The sequence below is a fragment of the Aegilops tauschii genome, chromosome 4 (assembly GCF_002575655.3).
Source record: "Aegilops tauschii subsp. strangulata cultivar AL8/78 chromosome 4, Aet v6.0, whole genome shotgun sequence".
Classification (NCBI taxonomy): Eukaryota; Viridiplantae; Streptophyta; class Magnoliopsida; order Poales; family Poaceae; genus Aegilops; species Aegilops tauschii.
In genome coordinates, this window is record NC_053038.3 from 503,745,439 (window position 1) to 503,768,520 (window position 23,082).

At 46.0% G+C, this 23,082-nt stretch overlaps 1 protein-coding gene across 1 annotated transcript; it reads left to right on the forward strand.

Moving 5' to 3' along the window:
- The first annotated feature begins 1,389 nt into the window (after positions 1–1,389).
- On the forward strand, positions 1,390–1,812 carry LOC141022016 (uncharacterized). Its single transcript, XM_073497892.1, has one exon. The coding sequence runs from the start codon at positions 1,390–1,392 to the stop codon at positions 1,810–1,812; it is 423 nt and encodes a 140-aa protein (XP_073353993.1).
- The last annotated feature ends 21,270 nt before the right edge of the window (positions 1,813–23,082 follow it).

Consider the following 23,082-nt stretch of genomic DNA (forward strand, 5'->3'; position numbering starts at 1 on the left):
TCCTGCAGCATTTGTACAAGTCTAATCCGGGGCACATGTGTGAGACGTCTGCTTCAAGCTCCTCTCCGTCTCCACCGCTGCATGGTACTACCCTTTTAATGTCTGATGCTGCTATTTCTATTGAGCTTGATAAGTCGGGTGTTGGTGTTGTGGCTGTGGATTGCAATGGTAATTGTATTGCAGCATGTATTGAACATATGCCCGGTGCACTGGATCCTGAACTTGCTGAAGCAGCAGCTCTACACCGAGCAGTCTATTTAGCACGAGATATGCATTTCCGATCGGTGATCTTTGCTTCTGACTGCCTATCACTGGTGCAACGCCTAAACTGTGCTATCCGTGACCGATCTTCTGTGGGCGCTGTGGTGGCGGAGCCAGATTTTTTATGGAGCCTGGGCAAGTTAAGCCTAAGTGTATAATCCAGCAATCAAAAATAGCGTACTCAAATACACTATATATAATATACCACCAAGCTTCGGAATCACAAATCTGCATTAATAATCAAGTGAAGACATAACCATAATAGTCACACAAAATTTAATTGTAAAGTGAGCTAATATAACAATATCCGCTTAATAAACCAAATAGTGTTGAGACATGACAACGAAAGATACATAGGCAGCAAGAATAGAGATGGTCAGATGAAACATACCGACAGTGCACTAAAGAAAATTACGAGGCAAATGCCCTTTCCGAGAACACATTGCAGTAAATGTTCGAATATTGTCCTTATCATCAACTGACTTGAATATCTCCCGCTCGGTGTAGCATATCATCAAGTCGTTGAACCATTCATAATTGATCTTGCTTCATAGTTTAGTCTTGATAATTTTCATTGCTGAAAAAGCTCTCTCAACAGATGTCGTTGACACCGGCAATATCAAAGCCAACTCAATAAGTTTGTATACCAATGGAAATACCAAATGTTTCTCAGTTTCAACCATCTTCACGGCCAAACTTTGAACATCATCACTGTTGAATATATGGTTTTGTGCATGTATATTGTATAGCCTGGCCCACCTCCTAGTCATTGTACAGTTGAGGTTGTGGCCCACCTTATACTCCATATATACGTGCGCTTTGCATCGATTAATATATCGTGAAGCATTGCCAAACTCTCGTTTCCAACATGGTATCATACCTAAGATCCTAACCCTAACCCTGTGCCGCCGCCGCCACCGCAATCTCCTCACCGCCGCCGCCGCCCAACACCACCGCCGCCGCCACCCCCCGCTGTCGTCGCCGCCGCGTACCCCACACCGCCGCGACCGCGGCCCCGTGTGCGCCGCCGCCCCGCTTCCGCCCCCAACCCGCCGCGCCGCCCTTCGGCCGCGCCGCCTCCCATCCGCCGCGCCGCTTCTCGCGTGACGCCGCCGCCCTCGTCTCCCCATGGCCTCCCCTGGCTCCTCCGGCACCACCCGCAGCCGCCGCACCAATCCGTTCGAAGGCCCCGATCCCGTCGTCATCCGCGACCTCAACATCCTCGCTCGGGTTCCCGTCGTCCTCGACCACCTCACCTCCACCTACTATGCATGGAAGACGTACTTCTCCCTTGTGTTCCGGGAGTACAACATCCGGGATCACATCGATGGCTCCGTGGATTCCCGCTTCATGGAGGACGATGAGGAGTGGATGTCCATTGACGCCACCCTCATTCGTTGGTTCTACACCACCATCTCGAAGGACCTCTTCCACACGGTGGTCTCCGCCGACGATGATGCTCACGCTGTTTGGACCAAGCTCAACGGCCTCTTCACCGACAACGCGCTCCGACGCAAGGTTTTCTTGCACGGCGATTTTTTTGGGTGCTAGCAGCTTGACTCGTCTGTCGACGATTACTGCATGCGCCTCAAGAAGCATGTTGACGAGCTCCGTGACCTTGGTGAGAAGGTCTCCGACGAGCTCCTCCTCAGCATCCTCATCGCCGGCCTGAGCGACGATTTCGGGAACGCCGCCTCCAACATCCCCCTCATCACCAACCCGACGTTCCCCAAGATCGTCGCCTACCTGAAGTTGGAGGAGAGGCGGATGCAGATGTCACGCACCCGGGCCACCCACACCACCCTCATCGCCGGTACTCGCGGCGGTGCGCCGCCCACCGCCCTACCGAGGCCCGCCCCGGGCCCCTTCCAGGCGCCGCCGCCGCCCGGGTTCCCCTACCCGCAGCCACAGCCGGCTCCTCCGCCGCCTCCTGCCGAGCAGCAGCAGCAGCGCCGCGGGGGCCGCGGCGGCCGCAAACAGCAGTAGCAGCAGCCGGCTGCGCCCGGCGGGGCGCCGCGCCAGCAGCAGCCGCAGCTCCCCCCGGCGCCCTGGCAGGCCGGCCAGAACCCCTGGACCGGGGTTGTGCACGTGTATTCCATGCCTATACCGCATGCCCCCGCTCCGGGCCTCTTCGGCGCCCGCCCGGCTGCTCATCAGGCGCTTCATGCGGCCCCTCAGGTGTACCAGCCCATGCCGCTCTACGGCCCCTCTGCGGTCTATGGGCTGCCTTCGGCCGGTGGGTTTGTGGCGCCCCCGCCTCAGCCGGCGCCGTCCGCCCCGGCTCTCCCACCGGCGCCTTGGGACCCCGTGCTCCTAGCGGCCCTCCACACCGCCCCCACGCCGCAGCAGTACACTGGCGGTGGCGATTGGTATATGGACACCGGAGCCACGGCTCACATGGCCGCCAACCTCGGTAACCTTCTTGCCGCTCACCCCGTTCACACCGCTGCTCGCATTACCGTGGGTGACGGTTCTTCCATGCCTATTACTCATGTCGGCCATGCTGCTTTTCCTTCTAACTCCATGCCATTATATCTTTCTAATGTGCTTGTCTCTCCTGACATCATTAAAAATCTTGTTTCCGTTCGTTCTCTTACACGTGAAAATCCTGTTACCGTTGAATTTGACATGTTTGGCTTTTCTGTTAAGGATGCCCGTACCCGGATGGTGCTCCACTGATGTGACAGCCCCGACGAGCTCTACCTGGTCCACTCATCTACCTCCTCCGTCGCTGCACCCATGGCGCTTTCCGCCGGAGTGGACCTTTGGCACGCTCGTCTCGGTCATCCCAACATCGCCACCCTTCGTCATATTCTTCGGAGTTTTTCATTCACGTGTAATAAGATCGACGATCACACTTGTCATGCTTGTCGTCTCGGCAAACATGTTCGTCTTCCTTTTAGCACTTCCTCGCATGTCGCATCATACCCGTTTGAGTTAATTCATAGTGATGTTTGGACCTCTCCTGTTGCAAGTAACACGGGCTATCTTTATTACCTTGTCATACTTGATGATTTTTCGCACTATGTGTGGACCTTCCCGTTGCGGCGAAAGTCGGACTCTGTTGCCACTCTCACCGCATTTTACTCCTATGTCTCCACGCAGTTTGGACGTCCCATTCATGCGTTGCAAACAGACAATGGGAAGGAGTTTGATAACCTTGCGACCCGCAACCTTCTCGCCACACACGACACAATCTTTCATCTCACTTGCCCGTACACTTCGCAACAAAACGGCCGCGCTGAGCGTCTGCTTCGCACTCTTAATGATTGCGTTCGCACCCTCCTCTTTCACGCCAACGTGCCACCACGTTTTTTGCCCGACGCGCTCGCCACCGCATCACTACTCATTAACATTCGTCCTTGTCGCACTCGCGGGAATTTTGCACCTCATCACCTCTTGTTTGGCACGCCACCTTCCTATGCTGAGCTCCGCATTTTCGGTTGCCTGTGCTACCCCAGCATCGCTTCCACTACTCCTCATAAGCTCGCACCTCGGTCTGTGGCCTGCATCTTTCTCGGCTATCCCCCCAACACAAAAGGCTACCGCTGCTATGATCCTATCTCACATCGGGTGATCACTTCACGACACGTTTACTTTGATGAGATGGTTTTTCCATTTCAGCAGGTACCTTCGGATGTTGCGGCTTTGCCCGCTCCCGGTGACGGCTGCTCCCGTGCCTCTCTTGGGCCGCCTCCCGGCTTTGAAGGTGCCCCCCGCGCCACGGGTCGAGTTTCTCCCCGGTTGGCTGCCCTAGGGGCCGCACCTCCCTCGGCGCCCGCGACACCCCTGGCGTCCCCGGCCTCGACCACACCGGCGGCCTCGCCCGGCGCGGCCTCGCCCGCCGCGGTCTCGGAGGAGGCGGGCTCTTCTTCGTCGTCGCCCGTCTCCACTCTGGACCCGCTGCCCCGCCCGATGACTCGCTCTCGGGCTGGTACCCTCCGACCGAGCACGCGGTACCCCAGCGATGAGTACCTTCTCGCTGCTTCTGTCTCTGAGCCGTCTCCTTTCCCATCGCCAGCTCGAGCCGCCCTTCGGGATCCTCATTGGCTCGCTGCGATGCAGGAAGAGTTTGACGCGCTCCAGCGGAACCGTACCTGGCAGCTCGTCCCTCGGCCGCCCCATGCCAACATCATCACGGGCAAGTGGGTCTTTCGGCACAAGACTCGTCCGGATGGCACTCTCGAGCGCTATTAAGTTCGCTGGGTGGTTCGGGGTTTTCGGCAACGCGCGGGCGTGGACTTCACCGACACATTTGCCCCGGGTGCTAAACCGGGCACGATCCGCGCCGTGCTCCAGCTAGCCGTGTCCCAAGCTTGGCCTGTGCATCAGTTGGATGTGTCCAACGCCTTCTTGCACGGCCACCTGGCTGAGCAGGTGTTCTGTGAGCAGCCCACCGGCTTCGTCGACGCCACGCATCCAGATCATGTGTGCTTGCTCTCCCGTTCTCTTTACGGGTTGAAGTGGGCACCTCGGGCCTGGTACCAGCGCATCGCCGCCTTCCCGCAGACGCTCGGATTTACATCGACTCGCTCCAATGCGTCCCTCTTCGTGTATCATCACGGAGTTGACACGGCCTACTTGCTGCTGTACGTCGATGATGTTGGAGATATGCCCTAGAGGCAATCATGTATGATGATATTTCCTATGTGTTTATGAATAAAGATAGTCCTTGGACATTATCAATGATGTGTATCAGCAAGTACGTGACTTGTTTGTGGGACTATGCATTGTATGATGGCTGTCCTAAAAGGTCCCTAGTCGAAAGGGCTGTGTGGATGCGCAGCCGACTAGACTAGCATATGACACGGTCGATGGCTTGGTCTCACTAGCCATGGAGCATTGGATGCTAACCGGATAATATGGGCTTGGAAAGGTCTGGTCGGATTCGACATAGTCGGATCCGAGTCGAGATAAGGTCCGAGTCGGACAGACCCAACTATGAGACGCAGTGATATGTCATCTGTGAGTCTCTAGTACAACATACGTTCTATGTCCTAAGACCTGAGCTGACGCATGTACTCGGGATGGTGACAGACTTGCTTTGGGCCGACCAAACGCTACTCCGTAACTGGGTAGTTACAAAGGTAGGTTTCGGGTTTGTTTAGACCCATGCTGTGAGACATGGTCGAGCAAGATGGGATTTGCCCCTCCGATCAGGAGAGATATACTCTGGGCCCCTCGTGTGATCCGACCAAGATAAGCATGGCCATGCGACATGGATTATGATATAATCCGGTTTGTGGTCGGCATCACTGGAACGAGAAAGAGGTCGGGCTAGCACAAGGATGACAGACTTGCCTTGAGCCTGACAACATATATCGTGTGGCAAAAGGAATGGAAGTGTGATGTACAGGTTTGCCTAACCAGCTTCATCGTCTGAACTGCGACCAAGCCGGCTTGAACCTAAGGGGTCGGCACGCCTTGCTAGAGGCCGCTACCAGCCATGTAGTTTGGAGGTGATCCGAACTGCGACCAAGCCGGCTTGAACCTAAGGGGTCGTGCGCTTAAGGGAAGGAACCTACGAGGTCAGATCCGAGGACTCTGGTCGGATGTGATCCGAGCTGTGTTCGGATTGTGGCCGAGTAGACTTGTGGGCTTTAGGGTCCGTGCGAGGCCCAAGTGTTGAGCCCGCAACGGACGCCTATATAAAGTGGAGGTGCGGCACACTCGATGGGGGTTGATCGCTTCGGCGCTGTCACTAGGGTTTGCATGTGTTGCGAATAGTCACCTCCACTCGCCGCCGGTTGTGTGATCGGACCTAGCAGTCTGCCGCACAACGTTCCTCCTGCACGCGCTGATACCGTTAGAGGCGGTGCACTTGCGCCGCTCCGGCGAACCTGTACGTGGGAACCGACGACCATCTGTTCGAGGGAGATCGAACGAGGAGGAGACGATCCACGCGGACACGCTGCCCCAACTCTTCTTCCGCTGCACGGCACTACGCGTCTAGTGGTAACAAACTGTGATCCATCTCCGTAGCATGTTCTTGGTTGTTCTGCGTGTAGGAAATTTTAATTTGCAGTCAACGCACCCTACCGTAGATCCCAACAGTGGTATCAGAGCCTCTTCTATAGGATTTGGTTTCAGATCGTATGCATATTAGATATGTGGAGGCAGCAGATGAGATCTGTTGTCGTTTATGAGATCGACTATGTGCACGGTTGATGTGATCAACTGCACATGGGGATCGTTGAGGCTATGTTTTCTGTCAATCGGGATCGATGAGGTCGTGACACGATCTACCCCTACCGGTCGGTTATCCGCCATCGGGGTTAACTGTGAAACGTAAATCCGAATTGGATTCGCGATGATCGATGAGATCGGTCAGATCAGAAAATTCGGCGTGATCGGAGTTCAGATGTGATCTGTGATTTCCGAAAACGTCGGGCGCTGCCCCTTCGAACCCCTCCCGCTAACCGGCTAGCGGGACCACCGTGTATTTCGTACCCAACACACAAACCGGTAGAATGCGATTCTATGCATAACTTTGTTTTGCAGGTCTGATGTGAATAGTATGGCTCATATGTATGTGATGCATGTGTGTAAATTATACATGGCCTGCGTGTCATGTTTGTCAGCCGGCAGGAGCCAAAGTGCTGTCATTATATTGTATAACGACCTGCATGTCGACTTGTGACTCTATGTAAAATTCATTACTAGGTGTAGTAGTTGGATAATAGAGATCAGGTTGGTGGCTTGGCGTCCCGGCGTGACAAACAAGATGGAGTTCCTAGATGGTCATCGGAGTTGGAGCCGACCTGGAAGAACATCCATGAAGGAGCCATACTATTTCACAATATGTGTTTATTTGTGATTGTTATGCTTCTTTGTTTCTATGCATGTTAGAATGGTAGAAAGATCCCTCGTTAATATCAAGCGAATTGCCATCCCCGATGTTGCACCTTCGCACGTCAAGTACATGTAGTAGTGGGCTCATAAAATTGAGGTACTGCTGGGTGTCCTTGAACTGAAGGGTTCGTGTCGGACACGGACATGCACTGCATCAGGTTAACTTGACAAGGCTATCAAAACGGTTTTGGGCCTTGTGGCAAAGAAGGTTGGGGGCCGGGGTATGAGATACCTTCCCGACCGACAGGAGTCGTATAGAGATACGATTAGCAAGGAGTTGCTTACCGAATAGGTATGTTGTCTAGTAGTGATGCTAAAGCTCACTAGTCGCATGTGCTAGTCGGATCCTGAATAACTGAGAGTTTGTGGAGGGATGCTGACTTCAGTGGGAGTATTTCTGTTTAAGGCTTGAATTACTCTACATAAACACATTGCTTAGTGATTGCATATTTTCTGTTGTAGATCAATGGCACCACCTGCTCAACCCAACTTTGCATTGAAATCAATACTGGAAAAGGATAAACTGAATGGAACAAACTTTACCACCTGGTATAGAAATATGAGAATTGTTCTCAAGCATGATAAAAAGGAACATGTTTTAGAGGATCCACTTCCAGAGGAACCTGCCGATAATGCTAGTGCCACAGCTAAGAATGCCTACCAAAAACTCATTGATGAATCAACAGAGATCAGCTGTCTGATGCTGGCTTGTATGGAGCCCGATTTGCAACAACATTTCGAAAATGTTGAGGCTTACGATATGATCGAGAGTCTCAAGAGCATGTTTTAGACACAGGCTAGGACCGAAAGGTTCAACGTCTGGCGATCCTTGATGGATTGCAAGCTGAAGGAAGGTGATCCACTAAGCCCACATGTGATCAAGATGATCGGATATGTGCAAGCTTTGGATCGGTTGGGCTTTCCTCTCTTGGATGAGCTGGCTACTGATGCAGTTCTGGGTTCTCTTCCGCCCAGCTATGTGACGTTCATCTCGAACTATCATATGCATGGCATGGATAAGAAGCTCACTGAATTGCATGGGATGCTCAAAGTGGCAGCGCAGGATATTAAGAAAGGCACGCATCAAGTGTTGATGGTGCAGAAATCGGCTAAGTTCAAGAAGAGTTGGTCCAAGAAGAAGGCTAAGGCAAAGGGCACGGAGATGGTAACCTCCGCCACTGCGCCGAAGTCTGGACCGGAATCAAAGACCGTTTGCTATCATTGCAAGGAAACTGGTCACTGGAAGAGGAACTGTAGCAAGTGGCTTGCAGAGCATGGCAAGAAGGCCGGGAATGCTGCTTCAGGCAAAGGTACACTTGTTGCATATGTTATAGACATTTACCTTGCTGACATACCTAGTAGCTCTTGGGTATTTGATACCGGATCGGTTGTTCATATTTGCAACTCGATGCAGGGGCTGGTAAGAACTAGGCGTGTGGCACAAGGGGAGATTGACATCAGGGTCGGCAGCAAAGCAAGAGTTGCTGCGTTGGAGGTCGGCACGATGCAGCTCCAGCTTCCTTCTGGATTTATTTTGGAATTGAATAATTGTTATTACATTCCTGCACTTAGTCGGAACATTATTTCTGCCTCATGCTTGATGAGTCAGGGTTATGAATTCAATTTAAAGGACAATGGTTGTTCGTTTTATTTGAATTGTATGTTCCACGGCTATGCACCCATTGATGATGGGTTATTTATATTGAATCTGGAACAGGAACCGGTCTATAACGTGAATGTCAAGAGGCATAAGCCTAATGAGATAAATCCGACATACTTCTGGCATTGCCGGCTTGGACACATTAGTCTGAAACGCATGAAGAAGCTCCATGATGATGGGCTCCTAACTTCGTCCGACTTCGGGTCGTTCGAGACATGTGAATCATGCTTGCTAGGCAAGATGACTAAGTCTCCTTTCACAAAGAGTTGCGAGAGGGCGTCCGAGCTATTGGGACTCATACATAGTGATGTGTGTGGTCCAATGAGCACAACTGCTAGAGGTGGCTATCAGTACATATTCGTGACTTTTACCGACGACTTGAGTAGATATGGATATATCTATTTGATGAGGCACAAGTCATAAACGTTTGAAAAGTTCAAAGAGTTTCAGAACGAGGTTGAGTATCAGCTCGGCAAGACTATAAAGCTTCTACGATCTGATCGTGGAGGTGAGTACATGAGCCAGGAGTTTGATGATCATCTGAAAAGCCGAGGTATAGTACCTCAGCTCACACCTTCGGGTACGCCACAGAGAAACGACGTGTCGGAACAGAGGAATAGGACCTTGTTGGACATGGTCCGGTCTATGATGAGCAAATCGGATTTACCCTTGTCATTCTGGGGATACGCTCTAGAAACTGCAGCTTTCACACTTAACAGGGTACCATCAAAATCCATAGACAAGACACCACATGAGATGTGGACCGGGAAGAGTCCCAGTTTGTCTTTTCTAAAGATTTGGGGTTGTGAAGCATTTGTCAAGCGACTCATGTCAGACAAGCTTACACCCAAGTCAGATAAATGCATATTCGTGGGATATCCGAGGGAAACCTTGGGATACAACTTCTACAACCGCGAAGAGAACAAAGTGTTTGTTGCTCGGAACGGGGTTTTCCTTGAGAAAGAGTTTCTCAGTCGGGAGGCCGGTGGGAGGACGGTCCGACTCGAAGAAATTCGAGTACCACTCGGGGACGGCTCGGCGGGTGATGAGATCACACCGGAGTCAGTTAGGGAACCCGTAGTGGAAGCGGCACCGGAGCCACGGAGGTCGGAAAGATTGCGCAGAGTGCGTGATGTATCGTTGCTAGAAAGCGACGAGCCGGCCACGTATGCGGAAGCGATGGTGAGCCCAGATTCCGAGGCATGGCTGGAGGCCATGAGATCTGAGTTAAAGTCCATGGACGAGAATCAAGTCTGGGACTTGGTTGATCCGCCGCCTGGCGTAATGGCCATTGGTTGCAAATTGGTCTTTAAGAAGAAAACCAATGTGTATGGAAATGTTCAGATCCATAAAGCTCGGCTTGTCGCTAAGGGTTATGGACAAGTTCAAGGAATTGACTACGATGAGACGTACTCGCCGGTAGCGATGCTGAAATCAGTGAGGATCGTACTAGGTATAGCTGCATATTTCGATTACGAGATATGGCAGATGGATGTCAAGACGGCCTTCCTTCACGGAAATTGAACCGAGGACGTGTATATGATACAGCCCGAGGGTTTTGTCGGTCCGACTAGCACTAGTAAGGTATGCAAGCTCAAGAGATCCATTTATGGGTTGAGGCAAGCATCTCGGAGCTAGAATATTCATTTTGATGAGGTCGTCACAGGTCTCAGTTTCATCAAAAGCGAAGAGGACTCTTGTTTATACAAGAAGTTAAGTGGGAGCTCGATAGTGTTTTTGATCTTGTATGTGGATGACATACTACTGATCGGAAATGATGTTTCGATGCTGAACTCGGTCAAGGAGTCATTGAATGGCAAGTTTTCGATGAATGACCTTGGTGAGGCAATGTATATTTTAGGCATTAAGATCTATAGAGATAGATCGAGGAGGCTGCTCGGCTTAAGCCAGAGCACGTACATAGATAAAGTGTTGAAGCGGTTCAACATGAGTGAGGCGAAGAAAGGGTTCTTGCCACTCTCACATGGTATAAGGCTAAGCGAGACTCAGAGTCCTTCGACATCTGATGAGCGAAGTAGGATGAGTAGGATTCCGTATGCCTCGACAATCGGATCCATCATGTATGCCATGATATGTACAAGGCCAGATGTTGCTTTTGCAATAAGCCTAACAAGCAGATACCAAGCCAACCCAGGTGAGAGTCACTGGGCAGCGGTAAAGACTATTTTGAAGTACCTGAAAAGGACTAAAGAGATGTTCCTAGTTTATGGAGGTGAGGAAGAGCTCGTCGTAAGGGGTTACGCTGATGCTAGTTTCCAAACCGACAGAGATGATTGTCGATCACAGTCCGGATTCGTGTACGTCATGAACGGAGGAGCAGTGAGCTGGATGAGTTCCAAGCAAGATACGATGGCCGATTCTACCACAGAAGCCGAATACATTGCGGCTTGTGAAGCTGCAAAGGAAGGTGTTTGGATCCGAAACTTTCTGGATGATCTTGGTATTTTCCCAGCCTCGGTAAAACCGTTGGACCTTTATTGTGATAATTCTGGTGCCATCGCACAAGCCAAGGAGCCGAGGAATCACCACAAGACCAGACACATAGATCGGAAATATCACCTGATACGAAAGATTGTAAAGAACGCTGATGTAGAGTTATGCAAGATTCACACGGATGCAAATGTTGCAGATCCGTTGACTGAGCCAACACGTGTTTCCTCTGGCCAATGAGAATTTTACACGTGGAAAATCCCCATTGGTCCGGGCTGTTAACGGGTTATTGGATCCAAAACCGGACCCGATAGCTTAATGGCGAACCGTTACGGTCGATGCCACGTGTCGGTCACCCTTGACGAAAGCACTTCTACGACGTGCGATTTATCATCATGGAAGTGGACACTTCCGTGATGATAATTTTCGTAATGTCATGGAACACTTCTACGACAGCACATGTATGACTATCTTGATTCTGTCATAAAATTGTCATGGATGTACATGCATGAAAGAAAACGTGACCTATTATGACAAACACGTATCATCACGGAAGTGTATTTTTTTTGTAGTGCTAGATGAGGGTTTTCATCTGCAGGAGCGGTATTCTTGCAGTAGAACCAAGTTTTATTCCATCCTTTCAGATGACTCGCCAGCTTGGTGATGTCTACTACACAACCTTCTTCTTGTAGATGTTATTGGGCCTCCAAGTGTAGAGGTTTGTAGGACAGTAAAAAAATTCCCTCAAGTGGATGACCTAAGGTTTATCAATCCGTGGGAGGCGTAGGTTGAAGATGGTCTCTCTCAAACAACCCTGCAACCAAATAACAAAGAGTCTCTTGTGTCCCCAACACACCCAATACAATGGTAAATTGTATAGGTGCACTAGTTCGGCGAAGAGATGGTGATACAAGTGCAATATGGATGATAGATGTGAGTATTTGTAATCTGAAATATAAAAACAGCAAGGTAGCAAGCAATAAAAGTGAGCGTAAACGGTATTGCAATGCTAGGAAACAAGGCCTAGGGTTCATACTTTCACTAGTGCACGTTCTCTCAACAATAATAACATAATTGGATCACATAACTATCCCTCAACATGCAACAAAGAGTCACTCCAAAGTCACTAATAGCGGAGAACAAAGGAAGAGATTATTGTAGGGTACGAAACCACCTCAAAGTTATTCTTTCCGATCAATCCATTGGGCTATTCCTATAAGTGTCACAAACAGCCCTAGAGTTCTTAGTAAAATAACATCTTAAGACACACATCAACCAAAACCCTAATGTCACCTAGATACTCCGATGTCACCTGAAGTATCCGTGGGTATGATTATACGATATGCATCACACAATCTCAGATTCATCTTTTCAACCAACACAAAGAACTTCAAAGAGTGCCCCAAAGTTTCTACCGGAGAGTCAAGACGAAAACGTGTGCCAACCCCTATGCATAAGTTCACAATGTTACGGAACCCGCAAGTTGATCACCAAAACATACATCAAGTGGATCACGTGAATATCCCATTGTCACCACAGATAAGCACATGCAAGACATACATCAAGTGTTCTCAAATCCTTAAAGAATCAATCCGATAAGATAACTTCAAAGGGAAAACTCAATCCATTACAAGAGAGTAGAGGGGGAGAAGTAATAGCAAAGCTCACGATACATCAAGATTGTGCCAAATCATGAACACGAGAGAGAGAGATCAAACACATAGCTACTGGTACATACCCTCAGCCCCGAGGGTGAACTACTCCCTCCTCGTCATGGAGAGCGCCGGGATGATGAAGATGGCCACCGGTGAGGGATCCCCCTCCGGTAGGGTGCTGGAACAGGGTCCCAATTGGTTTTTGGTGGCTACAGAGGCTTGCGGCGGCGAAACTCCCGATCTAGGTTATTTTCTGGAGGTTTCTGTATTTATAGGAGTTTTTGGCGTAGGTCTCACGTCAGGGGGGTCTCCGAGTCGTCCGCGAGATAGGGGGCGCGCCCAGGGGGGCAGGGCGCGCCCTCCACCCTCGTGGACGGCTCAGGACTCTCCTGGCCCAACTCTTTTACTCCGGGGGCTTCTTTTGGTCCATAAAAAATCGTCAAAAATTGGCACGTCAATTGGACTTCGTTTGGTATTCCTTTTCTGTAAAACTCAAAAACAAGGAAAAAACAGAAACTGGCACTGGGCTCTAGGTTAATAGGTTAGTCCCAAAAATCATATAAAATAGCATATAAATGCATATAAAACATCCTAGATGGATAATATAATAGCATGGAACAAGAAAAAATTATAGATACGTTGGAGACGTATCAAGCATCCCCAAGCTTAATTCCTGCTCGTCCTCGAGTAGGTAAATGATAAAAACAAATTTTTTGATGTGGAATGCTACCTAACATAATTCTCAATGTAATTTTCTTTATTGTGGCATGAATGTTCAGATCCGAAAGATTCAATACAAAAGTTTAATATTGACATAAAAATAATAATACTTCAAGCATACTAATAAAGTAATTATGTCTTCTCAAAATAACATGGCCAAAGAAAGTTATCCCTACAAAATCATATAGTCTGGCTATGCTCTATCTTCAGCACACAAAATATTTAAATCATGCACAACCCAGATGACAAGCCAAGCAATTGTTTCATACTTTTGATGTTCTCAAACTTTTTCAATTTTCACGCAATTCATGAGCGTGAGCCATGGACATAGCACTATATATGGAATAGAATGGTGGTTGTGGAGAAGACAAAAAGAAGAAGATAGTCTCACATCAACTAGGCGTATCAACGGGCTATGGAGATGCCCATCAATAGATATCAATGTGAGTGAGTAGGGATTGCCATGCAACGGATGCACTAGAGCTATAAGTGTATGAAAGCTCAACAAAAGAAACTAAGTGGGTGTGCATCCAACTCGCTTGCTCACGAAGACCTAGGGCATTTTGAGGAAGCCCATCGTTGGAATATACAAGCCATGTTCTATAATGTAAAATTCCCACTAGTATATGAAAGTGACAACATAGGAGACTCTCTATCATGAAGACCATGGTGCTCCTTTGAAGCACAAGTGTGGCAAAAGGATAGTAACATTGTCCCTTCTCTCTTTTTCTCTCATATTTTTTTATTTGGGCCTTTTTCTTTTTTTATGGCCTCTTTTTTTCTTCTTTTTTTATTTTGTCCGGAGTCTCATCCCGACTTGTGGGGGAATCACAGTCTCCATCATCCTTTCCTCACTTGGGACAATGCTCTAATAATGATGATCATCACACTTTTATTTACTTACAACTCAATACTTAGAACAAAATATGACTCTATGTGAATGCCTCCGGCAGTGTACTGGGATATGCAATGAATCAAGAGTGACATGTATGAAAATCATGAACGGTGGCTTTGCCACAAATACGATGTCAACTACATGATCACGCAAAGCAATATGACAATGATGAAGCGTGTCATAATAAACTGAACGGTGGTAAGTTGCATGGCAATATATCTCGGAATGGCTATGGAAATGCCATAATAGGTAGGTATGGTGGCTGTTTTGAGGAAGGTATATGGTGGTTGTATGATACCGGCGAAAGGTGCGCAGTATGAGAGAGACTAGCAATGGTGGAAGGGTGAGAGTGCATATAATCCATGGACTCAACATTAGTCATAAAGAACTCACATACTTATTGTAAAAATCTATTAGTTATCGAAACGAAGTACTATGCGCATGCTCCTAGGGGGATAGATTGGTAGGAAAAGACCATCACTCGTCCCCGACCGCCACTCATAAGGAAGACAATCAATAAATAAATCATGCTCCGACTTCATCACATAACGGTTCACCATACGTGCATGCTACGGGAATCACAAACTTTAGAACAAGTATTTCTCAAATTCACAACTACTCAACTAGCATGACTCTAATAGCACCATCTTCATATCTCAAAACAATTATCAAGTATCAAACTTCTCATAGTATTCGATGCACTTTATATGATAGTTTTTATTATACCTATCTTGGATGCTCATCACATTAGGACTAATTTTATAGCCAAAACAAATTACCATGCTGTTTTATAGGACTCTCAAAATAATATAAGTGAAGCATGAGAGATCTATAATTTCTATAAAATAAAACCACCACCGTGCTCTAAAAGATATAAGCGAAGCACTAGAACAAAATTATCTAGCTCAAAAGATATAAGTGAAGCACAAAGAGTATTCTAATAATTAAATTCCGATTCATGTGTGTCTCTCCAAAATGTGTGTACAGAAAGGATGATTGTGGTAAACTAAAAATCAAAGACTCAAATCATACAAGACACTCCAAGCAAAACACATATCATGTGGTGAATAAAAATATAGGCTCAAGTAAAGTTACCGATAGACGAAGACGAAAGAGGGGATGCCTTCCGGAGCATCCCCAAGCTTAGGCTTTTGGTTGTCCTTGAATTTTACCTTGGGGTGCCTTGGGCATCCCCAAGCTTAGGCTCTTGCCACTCCTTATTCCATAATCCATCAAATCTTTACCCAAAAACTTGAAAACTTCACAACACAAAACTCAATAGAAAATCTCATGAGCTCCGTTAGTATAAGAAAAAAAATCACCACTTTAAGGTAGTGTAATGAACTCATTATTTATTTATATTGGTGTTAAACCTACTGTATTCCAACTTCTCTATGGTTCATACCCCCCGATACTAGCCATAGATTCATCAAAATAAGCAAACAACACACGAAAAACAGAATCTGTCAAAAACAGAACAATCTGTAGTAATCTGTATCAAACGAAACTTTCTGTAACTAAACAATTCTTCCAAAATAGGACGACCTAAATAATTTGTTTATTGATCTAGTGCAATTGGAATCAGTATTTTATCACTTTCTGGTGATTTTTAACAATTGTTTTCGTGAGCAGAAAGTTTCTGTCTTTTTCAGCAAGATCAAATAATTATCACCAAGAAGATCCTATAGGTTTTACTTGGCACAAACACTAATTAAAACATAAAACCCACATCTAACCAGAGGCTAGGTGAATTATTTATTACTAAACAGAAACAAAAATAAAGAAACAAAAATAAAATTGGGTTGCATCCCAACAAGCGCTATCGTTTAACGCCCCTAGCTAGGCATAAAGGCAATAATAGATCTAGGTATTGCCATCTCTGGTATGCAAATCATAAGTGGCTCTCATAATAGATTCATAAGGTAATTTATTTTTCTTTCTAGGAAAGTGTTCCATGCCTTTCCTTAATGGAAATTGGAATCTAATATTCCCTTCCTTCATATCAATAATTGCACCAATCGTTCTAAGGAAAGGTCTACCAAGAATAATAGGACATGTAGGATTGCAATCTATATCAAGAACAATGAAATCTATGGGCACATAATTCCTATTTGCAACAATAAGAACATCATTAATCTTTCCCATAGGTTTCTTGGTGGAATCTGCAAGATGCAAATTTAAAGAGCAATCATCAAATTCACGGAAACCTAACACATCACACAAAGTTTTTGGAATCGTGGAAACACTAGCACCCAAATCACACAAAGCATAGCATTCGTGATCTTTAATCTTAATTTTAATAGTAGGTTCCCACTCATCATAAAGTTTTCTAGGGATAGAAACTTCTAATTCAAGTTTTTCTTCATAAGATTGCATTAAAGCATCAACGATATGTTTGGTAAAAGCTTTATTTTGACTATAAGCATGAGGAGAATTTAGCACGGGTTGCAACAAGGAAATACAATCTATCAAAGAGCAATTATCATAATTAAATTCCTTGAAATCCAAAATAGTGGGTTCATTGCTATGTAAAGTTTTGACCTCTTCAATCCCACTTTTACCAATTTTTGCACCAAGATCTAAAAACTCCGAATCATTGGGACGCCTTCTAACTAAAGTTGACTCATATCCAGTCCCATCATTATCAAGATTCATATTGGAAAACAAAGATTTAATAGGAGATACACCATTCACTTTTAGATCTTCATCCTTATTATCATGAAAACTAGAAGAACATGCTTTCATAAAGCAATCTTTTTTAGCACGCATCCTAGCGGTTCTTTCTTTGCACTCATCAATGGAAATTCTCATGGCTTTGAGAGACTCATTGATATCATGCTTAGGTGGAATAGATCTAAGTTTCAAAGAATCAACATCAAGAGAATTCTATCCATGTTCCTAGCCAACTCATCAATCTTAGGCAATTTTTCTTCAAGCAAAGCATTGAAATTCTTTTGCGAAATCATAAATTATTTAACACTAGTCTCAAAATCAGAGGGCATCTTATTAAAATTTCCATAAGAGTTGTTGTAGGAATTACCATAATTATTAGAGGAATTACTAGGAAACGGCCTAGGATTAAAGTTTCCTCTATACGCGTTGTTACCAAAATTGTTCCTACCAACAAAATTCACATCGATAGATCCATTATTATTCTCAATCAAAGTAGACAAAGGCATATCATTAGGATCATAAGAAACACTCTTATTAGCAAACAACTTCATAAGTTCATCCATCTTTCCACTCAAGACATTAATTTCTTCTATCGCGTGAACTTTTTTACAAGTAGATCTTTCGGTGTGCCATTGAGAATAATTAACCATAATATTATCTAGGATTTTAGTAGCTTCTCCTAAAGTGATTTCCATAAAAGTAACACCCGCGGCCGAATCTAAAAGATTTCTAGAAGAAAAATTCAATCCAGCATAATTTTTTTGTATAATCATCCATAAATTCAAACCATGTGTAGGGAAATTACGTATCATTAATTTCATCCTCTCCCAAGCTTGTGCAACATGTTCATGATCAAGTTGCTTAAAATTCATAATATCGTTTCTAAGAGAGATGATCTTAGCGGGAGGAAAATACTTAGAGATAAAAACATCTTTTCACTTATTCCAAGAATCAATACTATTTTTAGGCAAAGACGGAAACCAAGTTTTAGCACGATCTCTAAGCGAAAATGGAAATAGCTTCAATTTAACAATATCATTATCCACGTCTTTCTTCTTTTTCATATCACACAGATCAACAAAGTTGTTTAGATGGGTAGCGGCATCTTCACTAGGAAGGCCAGAGAATTGATCTTTCATAACAAGATTCAGTAAAGCAGCATTAGTTTCACAAGATTCAGCATCGGTAATAGGAGCAATCGGAGTGCTAAGAAAATCATTGTTGTTGGTATTGGAAAAGTCACACAATTTAGTATTGTCTTGAGCCATCGTGACAAACAATCCAACACACAAGCACACCAGAAGCAAGCGAAAAGAGACGAACGGAAAAAAGAGGGCGAATAAAACGGCAAAGGTGAAGTGGGGGAGAGGAAAACGAGAGGCAAATGGCAAATAATGTAATGCGAGGGATAAGAGTTTGTGATGGGTACTTGGTATGTCTTGACTTGTGCATAGATCTCCCCGGCAATGGCGCCAGAAATAGCTAGTTCCTGGGAGATCAAATCTTGACTTGACTTGGCATAAGCCTCCCCGGCAACGACGCCAGAAAAGAGCATGATGTCTACTACACAACCTTCTTCTTGTAGACGTTGTTGGGCCTCCAAGTGCAGAGGTTTGTAGGACAGTAGCAAATTTCCCTCAAGTGGATGACCTAAGGTTTATCAATCCGTGGGAGGCGTAGGTTGAAGATGGTCTCTCTCAAACAACCCTGCAACCAAATAACAAGAGTCTCTTGTGTCCCCAACACAACCAATACAATGGTAAATTGTATAGGTGCACTAGTTCGGCGAAGAGATGGTGATACAAGTGCAATATGGATGATAGATGTGAGTATTTGTAATCTGAAAATATAAAAACAACAAGGTAGCAAGCGATAAAAGTGAGCGTAAACGGTATTGCAATGCTAGGAAACAAGGCCTAGGGTTCATACTTTCACTAGTGCAAGTTCTCTCAACAATAATAACATAATTGGATCATATAACTATCCCTCAACATGCAACAAAGAGTCACTCCAAAGTCACTAATAGCGGAGAACAAACGAAGAGATTATTGTAGGGTACGAAACCACCTCAAAGTTATTCTTTCCAATCAATCCATTGGGCTATACCTATAAGTGTCACAAACAGCCCTAGAGTTCGTAGTAAAATAACACCTTAAGACACACATCAACCAAAACCCTAATGTCACCTAGATACTCCAATGTCACCTCAAGTATCCGTGGGTATGATTATACGATATGCATCACACAATCTCAGATTCATCTATTCAACCAACACAAAGAACTTCAAAGAGTGCCCCAAAGTTTCTACTGGAGAGTCAAGACGAAAACGTGTGCCAACCCCTATGCATAAGTTCACAATGTCACGGAACCCGCAAGTTGATCACCAAAACATACATCAAGTGGATCACGTGAATATCCCATTGTCACCACAGATAAGCACATGGAAGACATACATCAAGTGTTCTCAAATCCTTAAAGGCTCAATCCGATAAGATAACTTCAAAGGGAAAACTCAATCCATTACAAGAGAGTAGAGGGGGAGAAACATCACAAGATCCAACTATAATAGCAAAGCTCGCGATACATCAAGATTGTGCCAAATCAAGAACACGAGAGAGAGAGATCAAACACATAGCTACTGGTACATACCCTCAGCCCCGAGGGTGAACTACTCCCTCCTCGTCATGGAGAGCGCCGGGATGATGAAGATGGCCACTGGTGAGTGATCCCCCTCCGGCAGGGTACCGGAACAGGGCCCCAATTGGTTTTTGGTGGCTACAAAGGCTTGCGGCGGCGGAACTCCCGATCTAGGTTATTTTCTGGAGGTTTCCGTATTTATAGGAATTTTTGGCGTAGGTCTCATGTCAGGGGGGGGGGTCTCCGAGTTGTCCGCGAGATAGGGGGCGCACCCAGGGGGTAGGGCGCGCCCTCCACCCTCCTGGACGGCTCAGGACTCTTCTGGCCCAACTCTTTTACTCCAGGGGCTTCTTTTGGTCCATAAAAAATGTCAAAAATTGGCACGTCAATTGGACTCCGTTTGGTATTCCATTTCTATAAAACTCAAAAACAAAGAAAAAACAGAAACTGGCACTGGGCTCTAGGTTAATAGGTTAGTCCCAAAAATCATATAAAATAGCATATAAATGCATATAAAACATCCTAGATGGATAATATGATAGCATGGAACAATAAAAAATTATAGATACGTTGGAGACGTATCACTTGGCCTCTGGAAAAGGATAGCTCTTCCGCCTCTAGACTAACACTCCGCCAAGTTCGATACTAGGGCCATCTGAAACTCGGTCTGATGGTTGATATGGAAGAACTCCCGGAAGAGAGTGGTAGTTGGCTCCATCTAAAGATAGACTTCGCAAAAAACATGAAATAAACAAAGGTTGGTCATCGAGTCAGACCAATATCTTGAGGACAGAGATCGACGAAATTAAGAAAATTCCTGAAGAATTTTGAGCCGGGTGGTGAGAAGCCCCTCTGAAGATGGTCCACAAAGATAACGACCTCCCCTGGATCAGGCTGAGGGGGATTTTCTCCTTCTGGTGCCCGCCAACTGACTACCTCCTGAGATGGCAACATGCCTTGGCTTACGAGATCATCAAGCATGAGGGTGGATACTTGGGATCTCACCTAGTTGCAAGCCTTGTCGGTTCTCGCCATAATGAGTCGCCTAAGGGTTGGAACTCCAGGCAAAGTATGAATGGCGGATCATTTTTTATGGGTGATAAGTTGCCAGTTTGTTTACACGATGAGTCAGCAAAATAATGAGGTTACTATGATTTTGGGGCGATTCAACACGTTTGTTCCATTACTAACAAGTTGCTAAGTTACTCAAAATATTGAGCTGGCTGGGTAAGGGACAGCTATGACTATCAAGTTAGGCAAGTTACAACATGCAATGACGAGCCAACAAAATATAAGGCGACTCATCCTACTTGGAGACCTTATGATTTTTACTAAGTGTTGGTAGAAACAAGTTTTTAGTGAAGCAGTTGCAACTACGGATCTACAAAATGGTTCAAAAAGAAAATATTCACTAAACCTAAGCTGTACAGTAGAAGCATTGGCTGGTCTATTGACAGGATCTAACAAAGATATGAGTTCTCCAGATGCAAAAATGGCTCCGCTACCACTAATGGAATCTTTCTATGGACAATTCAATTGAATCTACATCTAATAATAGAAGATGGCGGTATGAATCGATGAACACCTACGAACTACGACGAATGTCGCGTTAGGACAGAGGTGTTACGGATCTAATGGTGAGGATTTAGGCATACCTAGTCGTGGCGGAAGATGGCCGGGGTGCTTCGGCGAGCGTTGGCGATGATCTGGACGGTGTTGAGGTGTGACATATTTTTTGAGTAATGGACGCCTAGGCCTGACAGATATGCACAAAATTCCTTGTGATCTCACACCTAGGTTCTCGAAGGTCAGGAAGATGACATCATATTTTAAAGGAGGTAAAAAATGTTAAGTGTGGAAGTATCATAAGCCGACAACATATGACCCGGCACAACACAAATTCAAAAGGGAAGGTTATTTGGAATTATATCAGTCTGAAGATTAACATGGATAAATCCAAGTCAATCTGGGGGCTAATGTTGGGGATATAACCCTAATATATGACCCGCCCGTTCAGGGCCGGGTTATCCAGAGGCGACTCATGGATGGCATCAGTCAAGCAGGCCACGATGACCCAGAGTTTGGAGGCCCAGAAGACAAGTCGCCCACATGGGCCGACTCATGGCCCAGAGCTTGAGATACTGGTCTGGTACAAAGAGAAGGAAGGTTCCCTTACTTGGGGAGTAAGATAAGTAGGAAACTGATTAGGATAGTGGCCGTTTTACAACCCGGACTCTCTTGTAAGCCTGGGGCCTTGGCCTGTATATAAAGGGGAGCCCCTGAGGCAGGATAAACAAGTTTCAATGTCTCGAATACTAGGATAGCCAAGTTGCACCCTTGTAATCGAGATCCCATGCAATAACAAAATAAAGCAGGAAGTAGGCTATTACCTCTATCAAAAGGGGCTGAATCTTGGTAAACCCTTGTCTCTCGATTCCGATCAACCTCGTTCAAGCTACTACCTCACGACGATGCACTACTGCAGGATGCTGCTAACGCGACACTACAATCAGAGACCCTTCGAGAAACTGTGTGCTATGCCATAATCGCAAACGGTGCTGTATGAAAACCGTCAGAAATGTGTAAAACATTTGCGATGACGGATGCATCAAACACGGTTCAGTTTTAGTTGCGTGTGCGATGAAGGGCATACGATTCAGTCCAATGAACTTTTTGCGATGAGGAGGAACAAAAGAAACGGGCAGCCAGATGGAGGCGTGTGCGATGTACATCATACAGTTCACTCGGATGAACTGTTTGTGATTAGGCAACACAAAAGAAACGGTAAGCCAGATCAAGGTGTGTGCGATGTACGACATGCGGTTCACCCGGATGAACTGTTTGCGTTGAGACAAGAGAACAGAAATGGTTCAATATAACAAATACCATAAATATTGCAAGTTCAAGTTCAAAGATTACAACGCCCAAATTCAAACATTGCAAACTGCGTCATTTCTGAAAAGGGATCAACCGCTGACAAGTCATGTATGGGTTTGACACAATAATTTCCAATTGCTTTGCCATATGCTCTTCCAATACGAAGTTTGGCATTTTTGGAGGCACTTCCATTCCGCAGTACCAGCCGCCTCTGATAATCATACCATTGATCTTTCCTAATTAAATGCGTGTTCAACCTTAGTATCCTCAGCACCTTTGCTCTGGCAAGAAAGAACATGGCGAGTGTAATCTCCGGTGGGGTCCCTCGGTAGGAGTTCAAAGTAATATTTGAGAGATGCAGATCCAGGCATTCGATGTGATTGTCGTTATCAACATCTTCC